Source organism: Equus asinus, chromosome 6 (assembly GCF_041296235.1).
Source record: "Equus asinus isolate D_3611 breed Donkey chromosome 6, EquAss-T2T_v2, whole genome shotgun sequence".
Classification (NCBI taxonomy): Eukaryota; Metazoa; Chordata; class Mammalia; order Perissodactyla; family Equidae; genus Equus; species Equus asinus.
In genome coordinates, this window is record NC_091795.1 from 75,598,878 (window position 1) to 75,624,308 (window position 25,431).

The window sequence follows — 25,431 nt, forward strand, 5'->3', positions numbered from 1 at the left end:
TTTTAAGTCAATGAAAATTTTCACTAATTTAGAACTCTATATTAGTATATTAATATTTGGGAAATTTTTGGAAACAGACACATCATTACTTAGAAAACTGTCTTATAGACCTTAGAAATAAGCAAGTTTAATAATGGTTCATAAAACTTTACAAATCTTCCTAAATTGTTTTTAGTACAATGAGAATTATATAGACTGATTTTTAATCAAAATTTCAATTATTTTACAATCAATTTGAAACAGAAGTAAATATGCCTCATAATTCTTTTTTTGAGTATTAACATTCATTAGGATTACTACAACTGATAACACAAAACACACAGACAGACACACAACTAGAAGAGACTATCTGGCTAGTTCTGCTTTAAAAATACTAATGAACTAATAATTAGTTTGAAAATCATAATTTAAAATCACTACGACTTAGAAAATATTATATAAAAACCCAAGGAGAGGACATTGTTAGGGTTAGCTTAGCATTATTAGCTGTAGCAGTACTGTATCTTGCACACATTTACAAATCATGTTTTCAAACTGACAACCTGTTTTAACTGATGAAATGCTATTATTTTTAAATAACTTTTTAGAACACAAATACCTCATTTTATCTTACGTCATTAGGAATAAACATGCTGCATGTAGGTGAACTTTTCATTCACATCTTAAAAAGATGATAGCTTAAAAATATTAAACCATTTTTTGATAGAGCTGGTCTTAAAAGGCCTTGACTTATTGCTTAGTAAAATTCTACCCCCTGGTATGGTATGGACCCCAAAGCTTTTTGAGGAAAATTCCAGGGTCAACACTATCAACATCAAATATAATAACTCATTTGAACAAAGTATTGACCTCAGGAACTTCTGAAATGTGACAAATGCCTACTTTACAATTGCTGCTCTGTAGCTATAGATCCTTCCACACTACTTTATATTATTTTAGGTTCTAGACGTTTTATCCCTCTGGTGCTTCTAATCTGTTTTCCTAAGCCTGTTTAAAACATCAGCAGATGTAATTTTCCACATTATTCCGGCTCAAAGGTAGCTCCACACTTTTCCTGCAGCTTAAAATAAGTTTTTTCTTCCTTTTTTGCGGGAGGAGAAGAGAGAAGGGAGAGAGAGACTTGATATCTTGCTTTAGAGTGGCCAGATATTTCCTGATGGATAAGGCTGCTAAAGGAACACATACATACCGAGAGATGCCATGTTATCATATTGAGGAGAACAGTTAACTCTCCAGCTGAGACCAGAAAGGATAACACGATAATTTGCTAATAGTTATTAGGCATTTGCTAGTTTTTGGACATAAATAAAACATTTTATCTACTTTACAAAGTAATATTAATTAAAGGTACATCTAGAGTCTATGAAATCACTTGCAACAAAAATTTCACTAGTTAAAATTTCTTAATATTGCCCTTAGTAAATTTGTACACTTGTTAAAGAGTACATGATACTTGTTAAAATATCAAGTAATAAAGGACAAGGTGATATAAAACAAAAGACAGAGCTGGGAAGCATTTTATTTTTTTCTACTTCATGTAACATTGTTCAGGACCACAAGATTTTAAAGGTCTCTTTCCAGCTATTTTTATGACTTAGGAATACCACTTAAAAATATTTACTAATGCTATAAATATTACTGTTCTTCTAGATATTGACAATTTTAATGAATGCTATATCCATTATACCTCTTGCTCCTTTGGTCAGAAAGATAAACAGAAACTTTAAATCAGATGTTTAGACATTCAAAATGGTTTTTAAAAGCACACCCAAACAAACCAAAGCTATATCAGCAGCTGTTAAAATTAGTTTTAGTTGTTAAGAATTCTTAACAAGGACATACTGAAGCATTATGAGATTTTAAAATTATATACAATTTAAAAAAAATTTAAATTTTTAAATAAAAAGTCAATGGCCAAATTAAGGAAAGTTTAAGCATCAGATTTAAAATATCTTAATTTTTAGGCTATTCAGAAATATATTTTGTGAATAATAAGAATTATTTCATAAATATATATGTATAAATATAAATATATATCTACAGGATCTGTGATGCAAGAGAAAACCATTTAAAGAAAACAATTGCACTTTTAGATTATCAGGAAGTTGTCATATTTACCCTTCAAGCGAGATATAATTATCATTCCAGGTGCTTTTGGCACAATTTTTAGGTGAAGACTGACACAATCTTAAAAAACACAATGCTTTTATATTTTATTCACTGGAATATGAAGAATCAAACAGAATTTAGAATTCTGACCAAAAAAAATCCAGGTAACTACAATTGCTTAAATACAAAAAATATTGTTTTAAAAAGACCTTAACCCTTCCTTTACATCTGGAACACGTAAAATTTTACCAACAACAGGTTTTCTTCAATCCCCTCAGCAAGAATTCCCAGGCTACACACAAATATAACGTTGTCTTTTTCTACTCACATATGACTTAGATCACACCCCAGTATACAAGGACAAAAAATAAATGTATAATAAAAAGATTGGATAAATCAGGAGAGGCTTTTTGGTCTTGAATTCTTCACCCACTAACAATGAAGCAGCACTGTAGGCAGCCCAAAACACACCAAACAGCTTTAAAAAAACAAACAAAAAAAGACAAAAAGGCAGCGTATTAGCAAGTCAATTAACATATTGGGTATCACAGAGTAAAAATAACATTTACAATACTTTTTTTAAAACAAGCCTTAGAACTAACTGTGGTAAAAAGAAAAATTTATGGAGCATATTTAAAACTTATTAAGAACGTTCATCTTTGCTCTGCTCCTTGACTTCTCCAACTGGTCTTTTGTTATCAAACTTATCTAAACATAAAATCACCTGGGTGCCTGTTAAGGAGGGAATCCTGGGATTCATTCTAGATCTGCTCAATCAGAATCTCTAAGGGAAGGGTGTAGTTATCAGACTTTAACAAGTGTCCCTGGTAATTTAAGAGAAAGCAACTTTTGGAAAAACTATTATTGGGTCAAATTGCTAAAAAAAATTTGATTGCTGAAAGAAAACTAATTGACTCTTACAAAGAAGAAATTTTTCCTTTTTTTCTTCTAAGAAGAAAACAGATTAAGTAAAGATTTTATACAACATTTATTAGATATCACAGCATTTTCCCAGGAATAGGTGGAAGTATAGGATTAAATAAAAAGGAAAAAAACATAAAATGTTGGTCAAGAGTTTAATTAAATATACTGCGGTTTTCTGATTATACATATATTTAATTATAAATTACTTCCACTGGAAATTTATGTAGTACCTATTGATGCAGTCACTGGAGGCATTTTATAGAATAAAATGAAAGGAAGAACTTTGAGGGTAGAAATAATAGAAACGGACTTGGCACAATAGAAACCTTGCACTATTGACATTTTTGGGCTGGATAATTGTTGTAGGAAGCTGACCTGTGCAGCACAGGATGTTTAGCAGTATCTGTGGTCTCTATCTACTATGTATGAGTAACATTCCACCCCTACCCCATTTGTGACACAAAAAAAGTGTCTCCAGATACTGCCAAATGCCTTTGGGGGCCAAAATCGCCCTCAGAGGTAAAAATTAAATATCAGCAGACTGATTGAAAATGTATTTGAGATGGTCCAAATTTCCACTGTCCTTTTTAAACTAAAAACAAAAACAAAAACACACCTACAAAATATTTTAAACCTACAGAAAAGTATAGGGAAATTTATGAAATAAAATTATGTAAATTGCATTTGTACATCATGATTAAATTTCTTGTTGTAAATAAATGGTTCAAGATTGGTAAGAGTTATAGAGATTTAATGTTAAAAAATTAGTGCTTGTAGATTAAACGTATTCTAATGCTAGAGTTAAATTATGAGAGTTTTGCAACATATTTCTCAACGAACCTTGGACTAAAACAAGATACATGTACAATAGCTCACTACACAGAGATTAAGTAACTAGGAAAAAAATTTTGGCAAAGAAAAATCTGTGGTTTAAAAATAATTTTACCCTAAATTTTTAATGATATAAAAGATTTATCCATTTTATAAAAGTACATTCATATGTTGTATACAAAATATTAAGGACCAATTTTCAGTTGAACTCAATGACTAAATATAACCAGAGGACATGGTTTTAGCAATTTTGGGAATAGTTTCAGAAATACTCAGACAGCTTAAACCCAAGCAAAACAACACACAAGCAGGAAGTGATCCTGAATGATTCAGTAAAGTGGTATGTTCACTAATGCTAGATAATTAAATGCCATCATGGAGCTAGCTCCTACACTGCAAGACTTTCAAACTAAGAGTTAATTAATGCCAATTAAAAGAAAAAGATTTTAGGACTAGAATGTAGACGAAAGAAAGATCTCCTCTTTGGTCTCTAAAGTGTTCAAATAGTTCAAACATACAAAGATGTTCTCAAAATATTCTTCTATAATATTTGTAATAATAACAGCTACCAGTTGAGTGCCTGCTCTGTGCCAAGCACTGTGCTAGGCATTACATAAACTTTAAAATCTTCATAACAAACTCTAAAAAGTAATTAAGATTCTCAGTTTGCAGAGGAGGAAAGAAAATATATCTCCCCAAGGCAGACGGCATGTAAGTGACAGAACCAGGATTTGAATTTAGAACCGATTGGCTCCAAAATCTACACTCTTCTCAATGGACAATGCTTATATAACGTCAGTATTTGCCTGTAGTTACCCAATTCTAAAAGGAATCATTTTTTTTACATTGGAATTAGTAATGAACTTTAAATAAAGCCAAATGTCATAAAAATTAAGTGGCTCTACTTAAAATAAATACTTTAGCGTGAAGGCTATGTAACGGCAGCTCTGACAGTGATGGTCTTAAATAGTTACATTTTTCCACACGGAAAAAAAAATTACATTCACTATGTAATATACATACATGTGCTAAAGCAGTCATTTACTTCCAAAGTTGTTCAAAATTTAAGGTAAATTACTGCTTCTTATTAATACTTAATATTATCAGTAAACATTTTAAATGGGGTACATTTAAATGCTGAAAAGAAGTCCTGATCTCCGCAATACAGAAAAGCCAACTTACCAGAACCATGTCTACCATATTTGATAAGGAATTTACTATTCAAGTAGGAGTAACAGTTATTAAATAAAATGTCCAGTTGAATTTAAATAAATATCTCCCACAAAATCTAAGTCAGCTGAACTTGTATTAAAAGTATAGAGAAGAAAAATTCAACATTAAAAAAATTCTGAGTGTAATATCCTGAGGCCTGATTTGTTCTTTGTTCTTTATTCCCTCCTAGACATACATTGTAATTCCTGGTGATTAAAAAGGGAAAATAAAAGAAATATAATTGGTAAAGTCAGTGAGTAAGGTCACTGTTCCAAAATATTACCAACTGCTTGATAAATAGTTATAGATTGCAATATTCTTAGCTAGAGAACATCTAATTTTGTTATTGAAAAACAATAAACTACTTTCTACAATACACACTACTTACTTTTATAAGTGTAGACACCACTTCAAACGATCCAACCACCAAAAGTATAGGGGCTATTACAATGAGAGGAAGTAGTGAATATCCTATAACTCCAAGAACTTGGCCATAGGCAACCTGTGAATTTTCAAAACTTTAAGTAAATATCACAGAAATCAAGACACTCATTTTAGTCACAATTGAACATCAAATAGCCTTTTTTGTACTTACATAAATCTGAGAATTAAGAAGACATCATTAAGTATCATACCCATTATAATTCAAATTACCATACAGTCTCCTATGTTCCTGGACAATCTTGCCAACCCACCATGGTTTCAATTATCACTAATTTTCTGATGATAGCCAAATCTACATTTCCAGCCCGTCTCTCTCTTTTGAGCTTCAGACTTACATATACAATTACCTTCAGTATATCTCTACAGTACACTTCGTCAATACTTCCCTTAAATTGTAGGAGGATTATTTAAAGGGACCACAGCATCTTAGTCAGACAAAAAAATTCAAGGTCTAGAAAAGCTAGATGTGACAACTGAGAATCAGAAGGGAAGGGAGAGCAGGCAGAAGAGACTGAAGACACAAACATTTTTTCAGTGGCTACTGTGTGCCAAGCTTTGTGATAAGGCTTCAACATGTTGCGAAGATCAAATGCAATAACAACCCTATGAAGCAGGTATTATTGTCCCCATCATGAAGAAACTGATTCTTAGAAAGCAAAGCTGGTAGGTGACAGAGTTCAGATTAAGATCCAGGTCTCAATTCCTCCATCAACAGTCCTAAATTACCAAAATATTTAGTGATATCTATTGTCATATAAATACTATATAAGGTTTTGTATAGGATATAAAAAATAATATGTGAACAAGCATAACTTTAAGTATCTATTAGAATTATTTTAAACGTCTATATGAAGAGTGAAAAAGTTTCTCAGATAAACATTATTCTAAACTCATTCAAGAGTTTTAGGTTAAGGTGATGGATTGAGCACATATATCTAATTTCCCAGAAACTCCATTAAAAGGGAAGGGAAAAAAGAAACTCCTACTTATAAGCGGCATAAACAGGAGAAGAGAAGATGGGACAATAGCAACACAACTTGGGGAGCTGGAAAGCAGACGAACAAGAGCTAAGTTAACAGACTTGGCAGATCTTTCCACCAAGTGTGAGGAAAGTGCTCAAGGTTTCTGCATTTGGCATTCAAGTTCAGCACCCACATCGTAACTCTCCCTGGCATCCCCTCTGCTTTACTCTCTCCACAGAATAAACTGCTATAATTCCTAAGTTTACAGTAATTTAAAAAGTCTTATTTAATGGAGCAGTGGTTATCAAGGTGTGGCCCATGGACCCCTGGGGGTCCCAGAGACTCTTCCAGAAGACTGGAAGATCAAAACTATTTTTTATAATAGCAACAAAACATTATTTGCCTTTTTCATTAGGTTAATATTGGTATTAATAAGGCAAAAGCAGTGGTGGCTAAAACATATCAAGATGGCATAAACTTTACTGGTAGTTACTGTGTTCTATACTAGCACACACACACAGAGAAAGAAGAAAAAAAAGCCAGTTTCACTCAAGAATGTCCTTAATGAAGCAGATAAAATGATTCATTTTATTAAACTTCAACCATTGAGCATAGACCTTTTTAATATTCTGTATAACAAAATGGGAAGTACGCAGAAAGTATTTCTGCTGTATCCTGATTCAACTGTTATCCCAAAGAAGAGCACTTGTACAACTGTTTGAGTGAAGAGTTGAATTTTGGAAAACTTGTACCCACCACTGTAAGCTTGACAGTTTTCCAATACATACAGATTCCTGATGAGATGGGTGGTGACATTAATGAATGTGATTTTCTGATACTGTATAATAAAACATGTCAACATTTGGAAGATCTGCAAAACTCAGTAAATCAGTTTTCCTAATGACCACGCATGGGTAAAAAGATTCATCCAAAGTGAATTTTAATGAAACAGAGAATGAAAAGTTCATTGATATGGTCCAAGATTCCTCACTATAGCAAACCCTTAAGAAACTACTACTCTTTCAGTGTTGGTGTAGCATCAGAGAAGAATATCCACAATCACCCACAAAGGTTATTAAAAATACTCTCCCTTTTCCAATTACATATCTGTGTGAGGCCTTTTTTTTCCTGTATACTTTAACCAAAACAATATATCATAACAGACTGAATGCAGAAAGCAGATATTAGAATCTAGCTGCCACTAAGCCAGACCTTAAAGCTACTTGTAAGAATGTAAAATAATACCATTCTTCTCACTTATTTCTTTGTTTTGAAAAAGTTATTTTTCTTAAAAATGTATTATTTATGTTAAAATGTATTTGGTTTATTTTTAAGTGAATAAATACATATTTAATTTAAAAAAGAATTTCTAACATGATAAATATTGATAAACATAACCAACATAAAGACCTGAGATCAAAAAGTTTGAGCACTACTGTAAGAAAGAATGAACTGTGTGCTTCCCTAAAAAGCTGTAAATTACTTATGGTGGGATGCAATTGTTTCTTTCCTCTTCATTTTTTGTAATATTTATTGAGTATGCACAATACTCATATGTTGATCATCTTAAAGGAGGAAGTAGCACAACTCAAAAGAAAATATGAGACAAGAAACAATTAGGATGAATATAGCTAGTGATAGTATCTACAGTATCAAAAATAAAGCTTACCATAAAAAACAAAGGCTATTTTCAAAATTAACCACTTACTTCTCCACCAAGAACTCTGGCCAGTAAGAAAATTGTTAGTGAACCAAATATCCAAATGGTTATAATCCATGAAACCACCTTAACGGGGAAAAAAAAAATTGTACAATTAACATCTTTGTATCAAATGAGCTGATAATTTCCCAGGAACTCAATTCTCTGCTATATAAGATAGTTTGGGTTCCCAGGTAGCTTTCCAAAATTTAATAAGAATACAATGTGTTACACAATTTTACATCCAAACTGCAAGTTTAACAATGACGAATTGTCTAAGGAAACCTCAATATTTCAAGATATATGATAAAGATTACTGCAAAAAGAAAACAAAGTACTTACTCCCAATTCCCCGGTTTACAGCATTTGCAAGGAAAATTTATCCCTGAAACAAGTGACCAATCTTCTCAGGAGGTCTTTAAAATTTACATTAATTGCATATTTATCCAAGTAACCGAATATGGAAGACATTTCTGAGAATTTTAACTCCTGAGACTTAGTATAGTAATGATACATGCATATAATTCCAAGTTCTGTCTGTTTGGAGGGTCTAGAGATAATAATGACACCCCAGCAGCAACATAAGCGCACTTACTGTCCAGATCCTGGTTTCTAAATATTATTCCCGAATAAAAGGAATTAGGACTCCTTAGAGAAATGGCTGATTGCGGGGCTGGGGCAGGGAAAATAAAAGATAAACCTAGAACATTTTGTGGAGTCAGATGAAAGGAAGTGCTCAAAAAAGGATGGGAATATGTCAAAAGCACACAGAAGCTAACCTGAAGGAGTTCCCAATGGCTAAAGCTAGAATAATCTAAGCAATGAAATAAGTGATAATATTGGATTAAAATCCAGAAAATAAAATAAATATCCATGAGTCCAAACTGACAGAAATGAGTGAATGATTAAGTAATAGCAAAGAAGAGATAGCTGTTCCATAGAGAATATCAATTAATATATGTGGAAGGAATGAGGAAAATAGAAAATCACCATTCAGTAAACAATACAAAAATAAGTGTTGCATGCAAGATCCATCAACAGAAGCTAAAATTAGTGAGCTAAAGTTTGATGAGAAACAGGATGTTTGCATAGTCACAAAGTATCTCCACAAGGTATTTAATAATGAAAAAGGGAAATACAGCAACTGTACAGTGGAGGAATTGGGCAGACACCATCCCATAACCAAGTAATAATGGTGCTATATCAATAATGGTGATATGTCAGTAACAAGACATATCAAAATCATCTACTCCCCAAAAATATGCAGAGAAGGGCACAATGTCACTTCTGTGGTATTCTTGCCAAAAATGCATGACCCCAATGCAGTCAGGAGAAAACATCAAGCAAAGCCAAACTGAGCAACATGCCATGGAGGTAGTAATCATCTGCTTTCAGCCTTAGAACTTTTTGTTCAAATGAAAGATTACACAAAATAGATAAAATTTAAAATGTTCTGGGTAAGGATTGGTTGTGGGTAGGAGACCAGAGCCCCATTCAACTTCTTCAATGGTCCTTACACTTCCAACAGAAGACTTGATATAAACTACTGATGTAAGGTAAATATTAATAAGGCTACACTTTTATTACATCAAGGATCTTGCTATGGGGAGACTATTCTGGGTTATCTGGGTGAGCATTAAATGTAATCACAACTGTCCTCAAAAAAAGGACACACAGGGAGATTTGACTACAGTAGAGTGGAAGGCAATGTAACCATGGAAAAAGAGATTGTAGTGATGCAGCCAGAAGTCAAGGAATGCTGGCAGCCTCAAGATGTAAGAAGAGGCAAGCAACACATTCTGCTCTGGAGCCTCTAGAGGAATCAGCCCTGCTGACATTTTTTTTTTTAAAGATTGGCACCTGAGCTAACAACTGTTGCAAATCTTTTTTTTCCTGCTTTTTCTCCCCAAACCCTCCCAGTACATAGTTGTATATTTTAGTTGTGGGTTCTTCTAGTTGTGGCCTGTGGGATGCCACCTCAATGTGGCCTAATGAGCAGTGCCATGTCTGCCCCCAGGATCCAAACCAGCGAAACCCTGGGCCGCTGGAGTGAACTGCATGAACTTAACCACTGAGCCATAGGGCCGGCCTCTGACATTTTGATCTTAGCTCTTTAACACTCATTTTGAATTTCTGACTTTCAGAACTGTAAATGAATAAATTTGCATTATTTTAAGCCACTGGACTTGCAGAAACTTGTTTCAGGAGCAATAGGAAACGAATTAATTTCCAAATCACCCTGTAGTAAAAGAGTTATTCTTTTAATCCCCTAAAGCCTTAAACTAGGGATGAGGGAGTGATATGTGTATGTTGTGTTCTGATGATCAAGTGCCTGAGAATAGGACAAAGTATTACATAAAAACAAATGCTGATGGAATCCTTGTCATCATTTATTAAAATGTTTAGTTTAAAAAACAGAACTAAAAATGAAAGGTAAGGACATGATTATGAGTACTGGGTTTCAAATTCTTCATCCCTTTGGGAAATCAGAAAGGGCATGTTTGGTCACTTCTGGTCAGCTTGGAGTAGTCTCATCCATTTACTCCAGTTGCCATACAAGTATTCATACTTTCTATGTGAATGATGATGTGGGAAAGTTTGGAAAGCATTAATCTAACATACTCCCCACTTATTTAAGTAAGAATTGTTCTAGGGATGAACAAGTGAGAAATAATGGGTAAAGGTAAAGCATTTCTCAAACATAATGTAGTATTACAGTTAATATTTGGCTATTTTTAACTTTAAAACTCTTCAATATTTAGAACTTGTATAAATTAAGATATACTTACCCTAAACTGTCCATATAATGATATCATCGAAAAGAAAAGAACAACAGCCAAAGGACCCCAAAAGTCAGGATTGTCTCTCACCACTTGTCTATTAAAACCAAGCGATGGCATTGGCATCAAAACACATCGAATTTTGTAGTAAATGTCCTTTAGATCGATATCCAATTCCTCCCTATAATTTAACATAAAAATTCTTAAAAGGCATACACTTTTGAATACTGAGACAATTGCAGTAGAATTTAAGGAAAGTTTAAACATGATGGGAGAGCCTCCATAGGTCAACAAAACATTTGAAGTACCAAATATTTCACTGATACTACAGTGCACATTTCAACATCTCTAAAGTTGGGATGCATCTCACAATCACTGGTGTCTTTTGTCAACCTGGAGTGAAGTCAAAGGCTTCAAGATCTGCCTTTCCTTTTGCCAGTCTCCTCGGGGCACTACCAATTTGGGAGGGCTTTAAATAAAATTCTCTGCTTGAGACTCTTTTGGACCATACTTATTATTCAGACTGCAATCCTACAAGGGAACTGGTGTGGGATTTATATTCTCGGAGGAAATTTTTCTTCCAACACCCCAGCCAGGTCAAACTGAGATAAGCAGACTTCCTTGCTGTCTTTTTTTGTATGGTGGGTTAGTTCTCATTTATCCTCAGACTAAAGAGATAGCTCTTGGATGTCCTGGCTTTATGCTATCTTACACACTTTTTCTCTATTACTGACAAATGTAAAATAACTGCATTTTATAATCCATAGCATCTTAGATTTGATAAAATATAGTATATTAACATCAAGAAACAGGATGTTTTAGCACTTGATCTACCAATAATTACTACAGAGAATAACTTGGTAACGCATCAATTTTAGAAAGCTGTAGGTTCTTCTTTCCAAAATTGTTAAATTCTTTACTTTTGTTTCCAAGTGATACATAATAACTTAAAAAATTTCAAGTACTATGAAGAAAGTGAGTCTCCTCCCTCTAGTCCTCCCTGTGGCAGCTCTAGAGTTTCCACGTGGGAGGGATTTTGGAGGGTAACCTTTTTGGAAGTCTTAATCTGTCTTAAACTGAATTTCCACAGTTAGCACGCAAGCACCCTGCTTTTTTCCTTAGATGGCATGTTTACCTGAGACAGCTATAGACCCAGGTAAGCTTTAACAGTCTGGAGTACATTTGCATGTGTGTGATAAAGGATTATGATTCTATTAATTTTTGCCATTCAATAAGTTAAAAGTATTCTCTCATTATTTCTGTTTTTCTAATTACTAGTAAAACTGAAAATAGCTACAACTTTTGACCAAAAAGGTTAAGATTTTCCATACTTGTCTTTAAATAACATGAAAGAATATAATCATCCCACAGACTAGCTCTAAAAACCAAAAAATACATATTATTAATTTTACATACAAGAGTGGCTTGTTATCTTCAGGATCATCATCTTCGACTTCCAAAAGCCAGCCATATCCTCTTTGTCTCAGAAATGTAGTAGCTGTAGATTCTTTGATAAAATCTCCACCAAGGTTTAATTTGACATCTGGGGGTGCTATGGAACCACTGAGATCTTCAGGGAAAAGAAGACAAAACTATAAACCAAGGTAAAATGTGTGAATCTTAACCAACATGAGGATATATACAACTAAGATAATTATCATTTAAAGATCTCTAACTATGAACATTTGCTATTGCATACAATCTTCTTATTTTATAGTTGGTAGATATCTAAAAACTATCTTTTATTTTAGAAGAAAATGAAAGATGAGAGAGGTGAAGACATATGAAAGGTTTCAAAGCTAATCAGTTAGACTGGTACCAGAATCTAGACTAATAACAGTAACTTTAAAAATTTAAATGGAAGATATATACAAAATATATTACATGATATCATTGTGGATTCCCTTCATTATTACGTACTTTATGAGCTTCAGAACAAAGTGATTGTATAAATTCTTTTTAAAAGCATTAAATATGTATATATACAAGTCATTAGATAATTTGCTAAAGACAAACTGTAGATAATTTTTCTCTATTTGTTCATGTATTTATTCATACATTCTTTCATTTACATCACTAAATATTTATGCTATTTCATATATTAATGCTTAGTCCTGGACAAATCTGACTAGAAAGAGTTCCCAGCTATTCCAGCTACTCTTTCCTTTACATAATTGTATCATTCATTTTTAGTTTTGGCAAAAATAAAGGTTTTTTTTTTTAGGTCAGCTCTAAAAAGGGGTAAAGATTCAGTTATCCATATTACAAAATAAATTCCATTCATAGTCTGCACAGTACCTTAAAGGTTACAAATAATCACAATTGTACAAATGCTACATTTTATGGTCAAAAGAAAATTAGAATAGTAAAGGACTTGCTTGAGGTCATAGTGGAATTAAGAAGAAAAAAATACATTTATAGGACCAGACAACATGCACTAGTAAACAACCATCAACGTTGTTAACTAGAAGCCACATGACTGGAGTGGTACTTTAGAAAACAATTTTGGCAACAGCAAAACCAGAACACTCTTAACACAGACTCCTTCCCTGAAGATCACATATAGTACAAAGAAGAGGTTAATTTGCACATTACTCTAAATTCTAGGTTAGCTTTTGAAAACTGCCATTAAAATTTTGGCTTAAACTTCAATCAGTGAGTGGCTCAATTATGAGTCACATCTTAGTCTGTTTGTGACAACTCCTGTAATTAACTATAATAATAAGTTTGCATTCTGAAGCTAAGCTCTAGCTTAGCTACTAATTAATACAACAAATCATTAATGTTTTCTGATCTCCAGTTTCCTATTCAAAGTTCTTTCCAGGTTTAACATTATAGAATTCTAAAAAGTTTTTATAAGGGAATTTACTCAACTAGAGACATAACACAAACACTTTTGAATTCACTGTCCTTTTCTACTTAAAATTTAAAAATAGTCCCTGTAGATGCTATTATAGAATCTTGTGATTAAAATAGTCTCTCAATTTTACTTCCTGCTTCTTTGTATTAATCTAAGTTGAAAATGAAAAAGTTGAAATTTAACTAAAATTCCACTTCCAATAGGTACAAAAATTACTTTTCTTGATTTAACAAGAGGAAGATTTAGATCAGGAAGTCATTAGTACAGCAGTGACATTAAAGGTTTTGGAATCATGAGGCAGGAAGGGACCTTAACAACTGTTTCCTGCCCTCTAGAAAGGACTGCACTTAAAGTCCTTAAACTAAACCAAAAAAGGATATATAAATTACAGTGCTAAGGAATGCTGTGATAAAGAATTGTATATGTTTAGCAGTTTGTCATAGCGTGGATGCCAGAACCTCAAAAAGGCACCTTTAGTTTACAAGTTCGTAGTATTTTCCATTCCATTCAAAGTAGGAGAATATCATGGACATATGTAGGAATGTCAGCAACAGCAGTTTGGCAGATCCCCCAGGGCAGCCCCAACACAATTAGGCGTACGTAAGAAAATGCAATAGAAAAGTAAAAAAAATTGGTAGTTAGCTTAACAAATTAACAAGTAAAGGATAATGTTAGAAAACAAGGGGAAAGATTCCAAATCACTCTGGGAGTACAGCTGTCTTAAGGTAAAGCACAGTAAGAACCAGCTAATTGGCTGTCAACTCTAGGATGCGTATCCAGAATTACAGAACACTAATTTTCAATTAATTCCTTCTTACTACACCATGTATAATATTCTTGCTATTTTCCAAGTAACAATGTAAAGATAATAAATATAAGTGGTTTTAAGAGGAAACAACCTATGGAAAAAAGTCTATTCAAAAAGGAAACCTTAAAAATGTTTCCACTGCTATTTGGGCTCAAAGTGAGGAAAAATATCAGTAAGTTTCAAATTTTACTGAAAGCTCCCTGGAAAAACTGCAGAACAAAACTTAAGAGTAATTTTTCTGCTCTTTCAACTCAAGTGTATTACTGGGTGAGGAATCCTTTCTCCGAATCTTCTACTCAGCCTGACAACTTCCCTGTGAAGGACGAGGAAGAACTGGGTCACTGCAGCACGACAGAATACTCAGGGTGAGATTTACTGATCTGCCCCCAGATAAGTTCTAGATTTCTATGAAAGAAGAGTATCCTGCAACGAACAATGAACACTTTGTTGGTATTTGCCAACTTCTTATACATGTGAAGAAGCTTTTTCTTACGTAACAAGCAACAAGAGAAAGGACAAAAATCATCTCATTTCGTTTGAAAATGAAATCTATGTGTGCTTAAATCTAAACCAGAATTGAGTATCTGTGCAGCAAAACGAGCATGTTTCATACTGAAGGGATAAATTTCATTGTTCCATTTTAGTTATAAAAACATTTTAATGCATACATAGGCCAATGAAAGAGATCAAGAAACCAACCCAAGTACATAATGATTTTATAACTGCCAGATCTATAGTGGAGCTTGATTATGTCACTCCATCTGAAAATATTTTAAAGCCTTGTATAAAATTGTTTTAGGTTACATTTTTATTCATATTGTTTTGGTATACAATTTTAGTAGCCTTACTATTCAATATTTTCAGGAAATTTTCATATTCTACATAACATTAATTAAAATTGACTAAATCTCCTGGGCCTACCTTTAGAAAAATTAAATTCCATTTTGGCATAAACCAGTTATGTAACAGAAAATTCTTTTGTTTGCCTTATGAGTTTTTTAACTTTTTACCTTGAATAATTATAGATTCACGGGAAGTTGCAAAAACAGTACAGAGAGTTTACATGTATGCTTCACCCAGTTTTCCCTAATGGTACCATCTTATGTAACTATACAACTAGGATATTGACATGGCCAGCCTGGTGGTGTAGTGGTTAAGTTCGCGTGTTCTGATCTGTGGCCCAGGGTTCACTGGTTCGGATCCTGGGTGCGGACCTACGCAATGCTTATCAAGCCATGCTGTGGCAAGAGGCACACATATAAAGTAGAAGACGATGGGCACAGATGTTAGCTCAGGGCCCATCTTCCTCAAAAAAAAAAAAGTTACAAAAACTAGGACAGTGACATTGCTACAGTTCACAGACCTTATTCAGATTTTACCAGTTTTACACGCACTTGTGTGTATATGTATGTATAGTTCTATGCAATTTTATCACATTTGTAGATTTGTGTAATGCCTTACGAGTTTAAAATTTATGAAAAGAAAGAAGTAGATTAATGTTTTTAAAAAGGTAAATCTTGCTTAACTAATTTTTTTTCTCCCCAGGAAAGGCTGGCTAGAAAGTCATTTTCAATTTTCAAATATGGAAGAAAAGCTATCCTTGCACTTATTATACACCATGTATCATACTTTATTAGTATATTGTACAGAAGATATGTGATAATACCTACATGGATATATAATTTTTTTAAAATCAAGTAGGAAACTTTTAAAAAGGAAAAACTAAAGATTTCTCTATCTACACTACTAACTTGTATGGGAGGTGATATCCTTTCTGGGGCAGGGGGAGACTTCACAAAAAGATTAGGCTAAATGTTTGGTTACCTTAACAGAGTAACAGAAAATTATCACTTACTCAAAAGAGCATTGACAGTAATTATTAGATTATTATGCCTACAGCTTACTGATCACAATAAGGTACCATGAGTTGTAGATACTATCATTTTTATTTTTTATTATGATTATGATGATGATTATTATTTTTGCTGAGGAAGATTAGCCCTGAGCTAACATCTGTGCCAGTCTTCCTCCACTTTATATGTGGGTCGCCACCACAGCGTGACTGACCAGTGGTGTAGGTCCATGTCCAGGATCCAAACCTGTGAAACTGGGTCACTGAAGTGTAGTACGCCCAACTTAACCACTACGCCACAAGGCCAGCCCCCTAGAATCATTTTTATATGAGTGCCTTAGTCTGTTTGGGCTGCTATAACAACATTCCATAGACTGGGTGGCTTATAAACAATAGAAATTTATTTCTCACACTTCTGGAGGCTGGAAGTCCAAGATTAGTGTGCCCTCTTCTGGCCTGCAGACTTCTTGTATCCTTACGTGGCAGAAGGGAGTAGGAAGCTCTGTGGAGTCTTTTTTATAAGAGCACTAATCCTATTTATGAGGGCTTAACCCTCATGATCTAGGTAGCCCCCAAAGGCCTCACCTCCTAATACCATCACATTGGGATTTCAACATATATATTTTGGGGGGACAGAAACATTCAGAACATAACAAGGGGTAAGAAGGTTGAGGAAGGTTGAGTTCAAAAAGCAATATATTGAGCCTAGTCCTCTTCCATAGACTTACATAATCAATTGTCAGCTTAACATTTCCTTGTAGCTATGTCAAAAGCACTAAAACTCAATATTCCAAAATTCAATTCTTTGGGGTTTTTTTTTTGAGGAAGATTTGCCCTGAGCTAACGTCCAATGCCAATCCTCTCTTTTTGCTGAGGAACATTGGCCCTGAGCTAATACCTGTGCCCATCTTTCTCAAGTTTATATGTGGGACACCTGCCACAGCATGGCTTCATAAGCAGTGCATAGGTCTGTGCCTGGGATCAGAACTGGCGAACCCCAGGCCACCGAAGCGGAATGCACGAACTTAACTGCTATGCCACTGGGCCGACTCCCCAAAACTCAATTCTTAATATCTAAGGTCTTATTCCAGTTTCTTATTTCAGTGAATGGTATTACTATCCTTCCAGCATTATAAACTAGAGGCTTGATTATCCGTGACAATTTCCTCCCTTCACATGTTCCCCACTCCATCCAATCCACCACTAGATTCTGGCACTTTAACCTCTATTTTTTTAACCTGTCCACTTTTCTCCATTTCTACCATCAGCACCAAGCTAGTGCAAAGTATTATCTCCTGTCTGCATGACTATAACGGTCTACTAACTGCTCTCTCTCTAGTCATTTTTTTTTTAAGATTGGCACCTAAGCTAACAGCTGTTGCCAATCTTATTTTTATCTTTTTCTTCTTCTCCCCAAAGCCCCCCAGTACATAGTTGCATATTCTAGTTTTAGGTCCTTCTGGTTGTGCTATGTGGGACGCTGCCTCAGCATGGCTTGATGAGCGGTGCCATGTCTGCTCCCAGGATCTGAACTGGTGAAACCCCAGGCTGCCAAAGCAGAGAGCGGGAACTTAACCACTCAGCCATGAGGCTGGCCCCTCTCTAGTCATTCTTGTGTTCTTCCAATCCATTCTCTTAACTGCAGCCAGAAGAATCTTTTCAAAATGCAAGTCTCTCACTCTCCTGTTTAAAATCCTTCAGCAGCCTCCCATTGCTTTTTCAGCTCAAGTCCAACAATCTTTCCCTGCCCTATCTACTTCTCCAGAACAATTTTCTGCCTCCTCCCCAGACGGACCCTATGCTTCAGCCACACTTAGCCTCTTGGTTCTTTGAATGAACCAGGATCCCTTTTAGCTCAGGGACTTTGCCCAGGCAGTTCTAACTAACTTCTAACTTCAGATAATGAAATGCCACCTATTCTTCAGTTCTCAGATATACTTGCTTAAGGAAACTGTCCTTGCTCTCCCAGACAAGATGAGGTTGCTTTCATAGTCCCCTGCACTTTTCCTTCATGCATTTACACAGTTTATAACAATGTATTTGTGTGATTATTTGGTTAATGTCTGTAAGTTCTATGATGGCAGGAACTAAATATTTTTGGGGTAGTTTGCATTTTTTTGTTTAGTTTATTGAGGTCATAATAGTTTACAACATTGTGAAATTTCAGTTGCACATTATCATTTGTCTGTCACGAAATAAATGTGCCCCTTTACCCTTATGCCAAGCCCCCAACTCCCTTCCCCTCTGGTAACCACTAGTCTGATCTCTTTGTCCATGTATTTATCTTCCACACAAGTGAAATCATATGGTGTTTGTCTTTCTCTGTCTGGCTTATCTCACCTAACATAATATCCTCAAGTTCCATGTTGTTGCAAATAGGATGACTCTGTCTTTTTTATGGCTTAGTAGTATTCCACTGTGTATATATATGTGGTAGTTTTGTTTTGAACATATAGCCCCAGTATTTATAATAGTGCCTGGCCTATAGTAGGCAACCAACAAATGTGTGCCAATTAAATGAATTAATTAATGGAAGGGCAAATAGCTCCACATAGCTTGAGTCAAGAAGTGACATAAAAGGCTTTTAAAAAGCAAATATACAAAACTAGATTTGTATTTTGGAAATATAATCTTAGCTGCACTATGGAGGACTGGTTTAAGAGGGAAGAGATTTGAGGAACTATATCACAAACATTAAGTCATTTTCACTTTAGCACCTTCTTCATTTTCAACATCGATCAATTAATCCATCAACAAATATTTATGGATTACTTACTTCTATAATTTCCTGAGAGCAATATAAAGAAGTGAGATATTTTGAGGAGTTTAAAATCTAATTGACAGTATATCCAAACAATGAAGTATTATTCAGTGAGAAAAAGGAATGAATTACTGATTCATGCTACAACATGAATGAACCTTGAAAACATTATGCTGAGTGAAAGAAGCCAGACACAAAGGCCACAGATTATATTAGCCCATTTATATGAAACGTCCAGAAGAGGCAAACCTACAGGGATAGAAAGTAGGTTAGTGGTTGCCAGGGGCTAGGAGGCAAGGGGAATAAGGGAGAGTTATTGAAAATGGGTATGGGGTTTCTTTTCGGAGTGATGAAAACGTTCTAGGATTAGATAGTGGTGATGGCTGCACAACACTGTGAATAAACTAAAAACCTCTGAATTGTATGCTTTAAAAGGGTGAAGTTTATGGTATGTGAAAGCTATCTCAATAAAAAAAATCTAAGTGAGAGAAGATGTGATACAAAACCCCATTAGTACTGTAAAACACACACTTCTGTAGGTAAACGACAATGTATATTGTTAAGTGATCATAGATGCCATAGGAGTAAAGACTAAGGAGTGAAGAGTAAAGGTGCCTAAACTATCAGAGAGGCGGTCAGGAAGGCTATGTGGAGGTAGAATCTAAATTCAGCTTTGAGGGACAGCTAAAAGAGCACAGAGAAGGGATGAGAAATAATTCCAAGGAAAAGAAATGGAAGGGACAAGAGCATGGAAGCCCAAGACTTATGATAGGTACGCAGCTCATCTCCAAAAGCTGTGGAAGATAGGTCAGTGACAAACTGTTAAGAGTATAAATATCAGGCAAAACAAAACAAAAGAAAACATCTGCCTTTATTTCATAAGCAAGTGTTTCTTTATGCATGTTCTGTGGAACGTGGATCCTATGAGATACCCTCCACAAAAGGCTTTTGATATTCACTAAGTTTGGAAAACCCTGCATACTACAACCCCTACTTGGAATTTCAGAACCAATATTGGCATATTAAAGTCTCTGGGAATTCTGCATTAAGGCAACTGGTTTAACTTAGCTTAACACATTATTTAGCAAACTCATGTTTGTCGTGGAATCTTTCCCCTTTGGGAAACACTGTTGAGGATACTTTTCTAGACGACAGGAAGCAAGTGAAGTTCCAGCAGAGTGGCAGGGACTGCTGGATGCTGAGGAAATGGGAAATATCAGAGAGAGTTTAGCTTTGAAAATAAGGAAAAAGGGAAGTAGTAGACTTAATTAAAAATTCTGTCAGCTAGGAGGGGACCTGTGAGTGATGGTAGATAGACGGAAGAAACAGAAAATGCTAGAGAGAAAAACAGAAGAGAAAGAAAGGTTCCAAAGGAGGCAGAGAGATACGGGAATAAAAGCACTAGCAGAGGTTTATCCAAGGAAAGGAAGAAAGAAACCTTCCCTTTAAGATTTGGAAAAAAGATGAATGTTCCAATATAGATACAAAGATATCGAGAGAGAGAAAAATATGAGGATGGGAAAAAGGCTCCTGGGTGGCTTAGATCATCTTTCTTCTTCAGTTGTCTCTGTTCATGCCCTTTCCAACTACTTGACGAATGTCTGTTGAATTAGGGTTGGCTTCACTTCTGGCAGCACAACTTTATCTTAATCAAAAAATATTATCTAGTCATTCATTCATCAAACATTTATTGAGTTCCCGCTATGAGCTAGGCTCTGTGCTAGGCAGTGAGTATGATACTGGTAGGCAGTAAAGCACAGCTTCTAACCCCAAGGAGCTCATGGTCTCAGTCAGCACTGTCTTAGGTTTGTGAACATTGGGAAGTGTAAGATACAAGGATTGCCTCCACCAATTATTGTACTTGCACAGTTCTTAAATGAATGCTCTTTCCCCCTTTCAATCTGAAGAACTCCTACTTATCCTTCCAAGCATATTTCTTCTGTCACTGAAGACCTCCTTGATCCCTTCCTGCAGAGTAGCCACTTTCTCCTTTGAACCATACTTTTTTAGTATTTATTATGTATGATGAAATTCTTTTCTCTCTTATTAGACCATTTCTTGGTATCAGGAACTTTCTCATATGCAGTCTCTTGCACATGGAGATGCTCCCTCCAACCTACATACATAAAACATCATCTATCTTTCAAAGTTTAGCAAAATATCACCTCCATTAAATTGTTCCTGATCTTTCAGCTAGAAAAAATGTCCTCCACTTTTGATCTTTCATAACATTCTAAATCAGTGCTTCTCAAGCTTTAAGGAGCTTTAAGCTTCTCAAGCATATGAATCACTGAGGAATTTTGTTAAAATGCAAGTTATGATCAAGGCAGATTCTACATTACTAAGCACCTCAGTAATGCCAATGCTGCTGGTCTGTGAACATAAACCAGACCAAGAATTACTTATTTATCTGATACAAAATAAAGCCAAAGGATTGCCCTAAAGACTTCTATACTACACTTTACACATATATAATGGTATCACTACATTCTTTCACTTATACATATGCACTTCATAATTGCTTTTGGATGTAATTTTACACCATAGGCTTGAATCTCAGTCTAGATCTCACAATTCATTTATTTAGTCATTTATTGGCTTATTCACACATTGCTCATATTCTTTTAACTTGTACTTATGGACCTGTCTTTTATACACATTATCTTAAATAACTCTCACAATATTCTTGTAAGTGTGCTTTTCATTATATAGGTGACAAAATGGAAGCTTATAGAAGCTGTATTAGTTGCCCAATATCACATAGCTACTATAAGAGTAGGGACTTTAACTGAAGACTTTTGGCTCTAAATCCAGGAATTTTTTAGTTATATCATCCTAAATGTGCTAAGTTTTGTAGTCCTAAGTATCAATGTCACATAAGATAAAAGAAAGCAGAAACCATGTACTCCTTCAACAAACAATTATTTTGTGATGTTTATACTCTGGGTTCTGTGGTAGGTGCTGGGATATAGAAAAGATTAAGGAAGTTTCTGGTTCTGAGGGACAGTTAAACAAGGTTTCAGTAAGGAAGGAGTATCTGAGTTCAGTCTTAAGTTTCAACTTGTGGTAAGGAGGAGAAAGGCATGAGGACTAGAATATGGATCGATATGGAGACAAAACACCAAGGCACATTTTAGAATAAAGGATATGTGTGGCCCAATAGTAAGGATAGGCATCATTAAGAAAAAGAGACTTGGGGGCTGGCTCAGTGGCACAGTGGTTAAGTTTGAATGCTTTGCTTTGGTGGCCCAGGGTTTGCTTGTTCGGATCCTGAGCGCAGACCTATATACCACTCATCAAGCCATGCTGTGGCAGCATCCCACATGGAAGATTTACAAGGACTTACAACTAGGATACACCACTATGTACTGGAGCTTTGGGGAGGAAAACAAAAAAAAAGAGGAAGATTGCAACAGATGTTAGCTTAGTGCCAATCTTCCTTACCAAAAAAAAGGAAAAGCATATCTTTAAAAAAAGAAAGAAAGAGAGACTTGAACAGAATCTAGAAGGAGGGTATACACTGAAAACATCTAAAAGCCAAAAACATTCATGGTCAGAGATACAGCATAAAAAGGGAGAAGTAAGAATTTATATGACATGCTTAGGAACCCAAGAAAAGACCTGAAGTTGCAGAGCCAAGTGTCCATGTTGGAGAATAATAAAAAATAAGTGTGGCACCAATTAATACTGAAACCCAAGCAGTAGCATCATTACTAACATGTACTGAGCACTTCGGTATTACGATTCTTATTTTGTATATAAGAAAACTAAGGTTCAGAGAGGCTAAGGAACTTGCCCAATATCACATAGATAGTAGCTGGTAAAGCCAGGATCCAAACCCAGGACTATTAACACTACGCTTCAGAAAAACTATTCAATTTGTAAAAATATAAGAAAGAGGCATCATGGTTTAGTGGAAAGAAATTTGAGGAGACAGAACACTGGCTCTTAATTCCAGATCCTTCACGTGCAGGTTACTGAACTTCTTTAGGCCTCAGTTTCATTAGAAAACACAGGAATAATAAAGCTCAGCAGGATTCTTAAAAAGACTAAACAAGTCGTTTGCTTAAAATACTGTGTAAATTTAAACTGTACCATGTTATATACCTGAGGGTATTATTATACATACATCTATTCTTGTCTGTGTATCCTTGGATATACAGGGAGCCTATATATCCTTAGAGGCTATACAGAGAAGTCTGGATAAATCTTATGGATTTTACTTATTCCAGGTTTCTTGGTTTAGAATACGGAGGCAATGAGTTACTTGTTATATTATTCTGTCAGACTTCTTGGGTGTATTTAAGAAAGGTAATTCCTGGGGGAAAGGAAGATATGAAAAATATATACATAGATATAAAGTTTGAACGAACATCAGGGTCTGATACTCAAAGATAGAGAATTTTTTTTTAAGTCTGGAAAATTAAAGTTGATATTCCACCCTAAGCACCATGCAACCAAATGTAGATAAAATAAACTGAAATACTCCAAGTTGCTCTATTTCATCAAATATTCATACTAAGTTTAAAAGAAATGTATCAGCTACATTCTCTATGATAGACAAAAATTTTATTTTACATTTTAAACTATAACCAAAACTACAGAACTATTTTTTTTAAAACAATGCCACTCAAAAAGCAAAACAAGGAAAACAAAACAAAAAAAGGAAAACAAGCTATACTAACCGATGCAACTATGAAACCACACTCGAAAAAAACGCTAGGTTATTCTTTAGACTGAAACTTCTCCAACTAAATATCACTTATTTTTTCATACCGGGTAGTGAGTCTGGTCACTGGAAAATAACTGATGTAGAAAGTCTAATAAAAGCCAAATTTGAAAATGACTAACACAGAAAGATTCTGGTTACAAAGAGTCTGGTAAGGAACGGAGAAAACGAGGAAAACGAATTTTCCTGGGCTGTAGGAAAATCTCTCCAGCACTCCTGCTTCCTCGAAACAGTACAAGGAAATTGGTAGAAGCTACTGGGAACACCAGCTGGATTACAGGAAGTTTCAAATATATTTGGGTCCATTTCTTTGCCTACTGAGGTCAAACACTATAAAACAGGAGAAAAACTGGGACGTAGGCAAGATATCAGACTCCACGAAAACGCGACCTCCCCGAGGGACGTTCGCGTTAGCAGCGCCGAATCGAATCCCCGCACAAAGGCATCCTATCGATAAGTCACAGGCACACAGCTCCCCTTTCTCGTTCTCGGCCTCTGACACCTACCCAGGCCAGCTAAACAGCCCTTTTCTGCGAAACGGCAAGTCATTTCAGCAATAAAATCTTCGGGTTCCGTGGGTCCACCTGGGTAATTCACCCCGAAAATCCTACCCCCAGACGGCGTGCGGACAGCCAGAAGCTGCCCCAGTCACTTGGAAAGCCCCCCACACCCCTCCCACGGCCGCTCGGGCCCTGTCGGAAGGCCGGCAGGCGCAGGGTGCTCGAGTCACCGGGCCCGTCCCCACCCGGCCACGGCCGCCCCAGCACCAGAAGACCCCGCCGCGCCGGGCCGGCGGCCTCGGGCGTGACGGGCCCTCCGGGGGCTCAGGCTCACCTTCGGCATCTGCTGAGGAGACGAAGGTGAAGTCCCCGTTGGTGGGGGAGTAGGCCGGGGGCGGGCCCGGCGGCTGCATCGTGCGGCCCCTCGGAGCCGGCGGCGGTGGAGGAGGCGGCGGCTGGGCCCAGGCCCCGGGGCGGCCCCGGCGCCGACCCGCACGCGCGCCCTACAGTGCGGCCCGCGAGCCGCGAGGTGCGGGCTGGGAGCGAGGCCGGAGACAAGCGCAGCGGAACCGCGGCTGCCCCCGAGGCTGCCCCGCCAAAGTCCCTTAGGCGGCGACCGCCCAAGCACCACGACGCCGGCGCCCTGACAGGACCATAACAGTGACAACGCCGCTTGGATTGGCCCTTTGTAATGTGCTCTCCCATTGGCTCCCGGAGGAAGGTCCTGATTGGGTCTCCCTGCTGTTTATTCCGGAAGTTTACCCAGGCCAGGAAGTTCACTTCTGATTCGTGGAACGCTGTGACTTCTCCCTCTGTTTGGGATGTGTTTGTTTCCTTTAAGTCTCATCTCTTCTGGCTTTTCTTTACCTCTCTGCTCCGTTTTTGTTAACTGGGTGGATTAGAGGATTTTAGAACTAGGAACGTTTCCAAAGGTCTGCCCCGGTCTAGGATCCCAAGATT

The 25,431-nt window shown here is 36.0% G+C and overlaps 1 protein-coding gene across 1 annotated transcript; it reads right to left on the bottom strand.

The window, feature by feature from the left end:
- Positions 1-1,499: 1,499 nt before the first annotated feature.
- Positions 1,500-25,172, bottom strand: YIPF4 (Yip1 domain family member 4). The gene is made up of 6 exons (XM_014854945.3): positions 24,806-25,172; positions 12,378-12,531; positions 10,971-11,142; positions 8,191-8,268; positions 5,465-5,578; positions 1,500-2,587 (listed from the first exon to the last, which is right to left on the bottom strand). Exons 1-6 carry the CDS (start codon positions 24,882-24,884, stop codon positions 2,450-2,452), a joined length of 735 nt encoding a protein of 244 aa, XP_014710431.1. The 5' UTR covers positions 24,885-25,172; the 3' UTR covers positions 1,500-2,449.
- Between the last annotated feature and the right edge of the window lie 259 nt (positions 25,173-25,431).

Excerpts from the sequence above, each read along its gene's own strand:
- YIPF4 (XM_014854945.3), bottom strand. The coding sequence starts at position 24,884 with ATGCAGCCGCCGGGCCCGCCCCCGGCCTACTCCCCCACCAACGGGGAC. Across the intron at positions 12,532-24,805 it reads CTCCTCAGCAGATGCCGAAG|ATCTCAGTGGTTCCATAGCA; the intron begins GTGAGCCTGAGC and ends TTTTCCCTGAAG. Across the intron at positions 8,269-10,970 it reads CATTATATGGACAGTTTAGG|GTGGTTTCATGGATTATAAC; the intron begins GTAAGTATATCT and ends TTCCCCGTTAAG.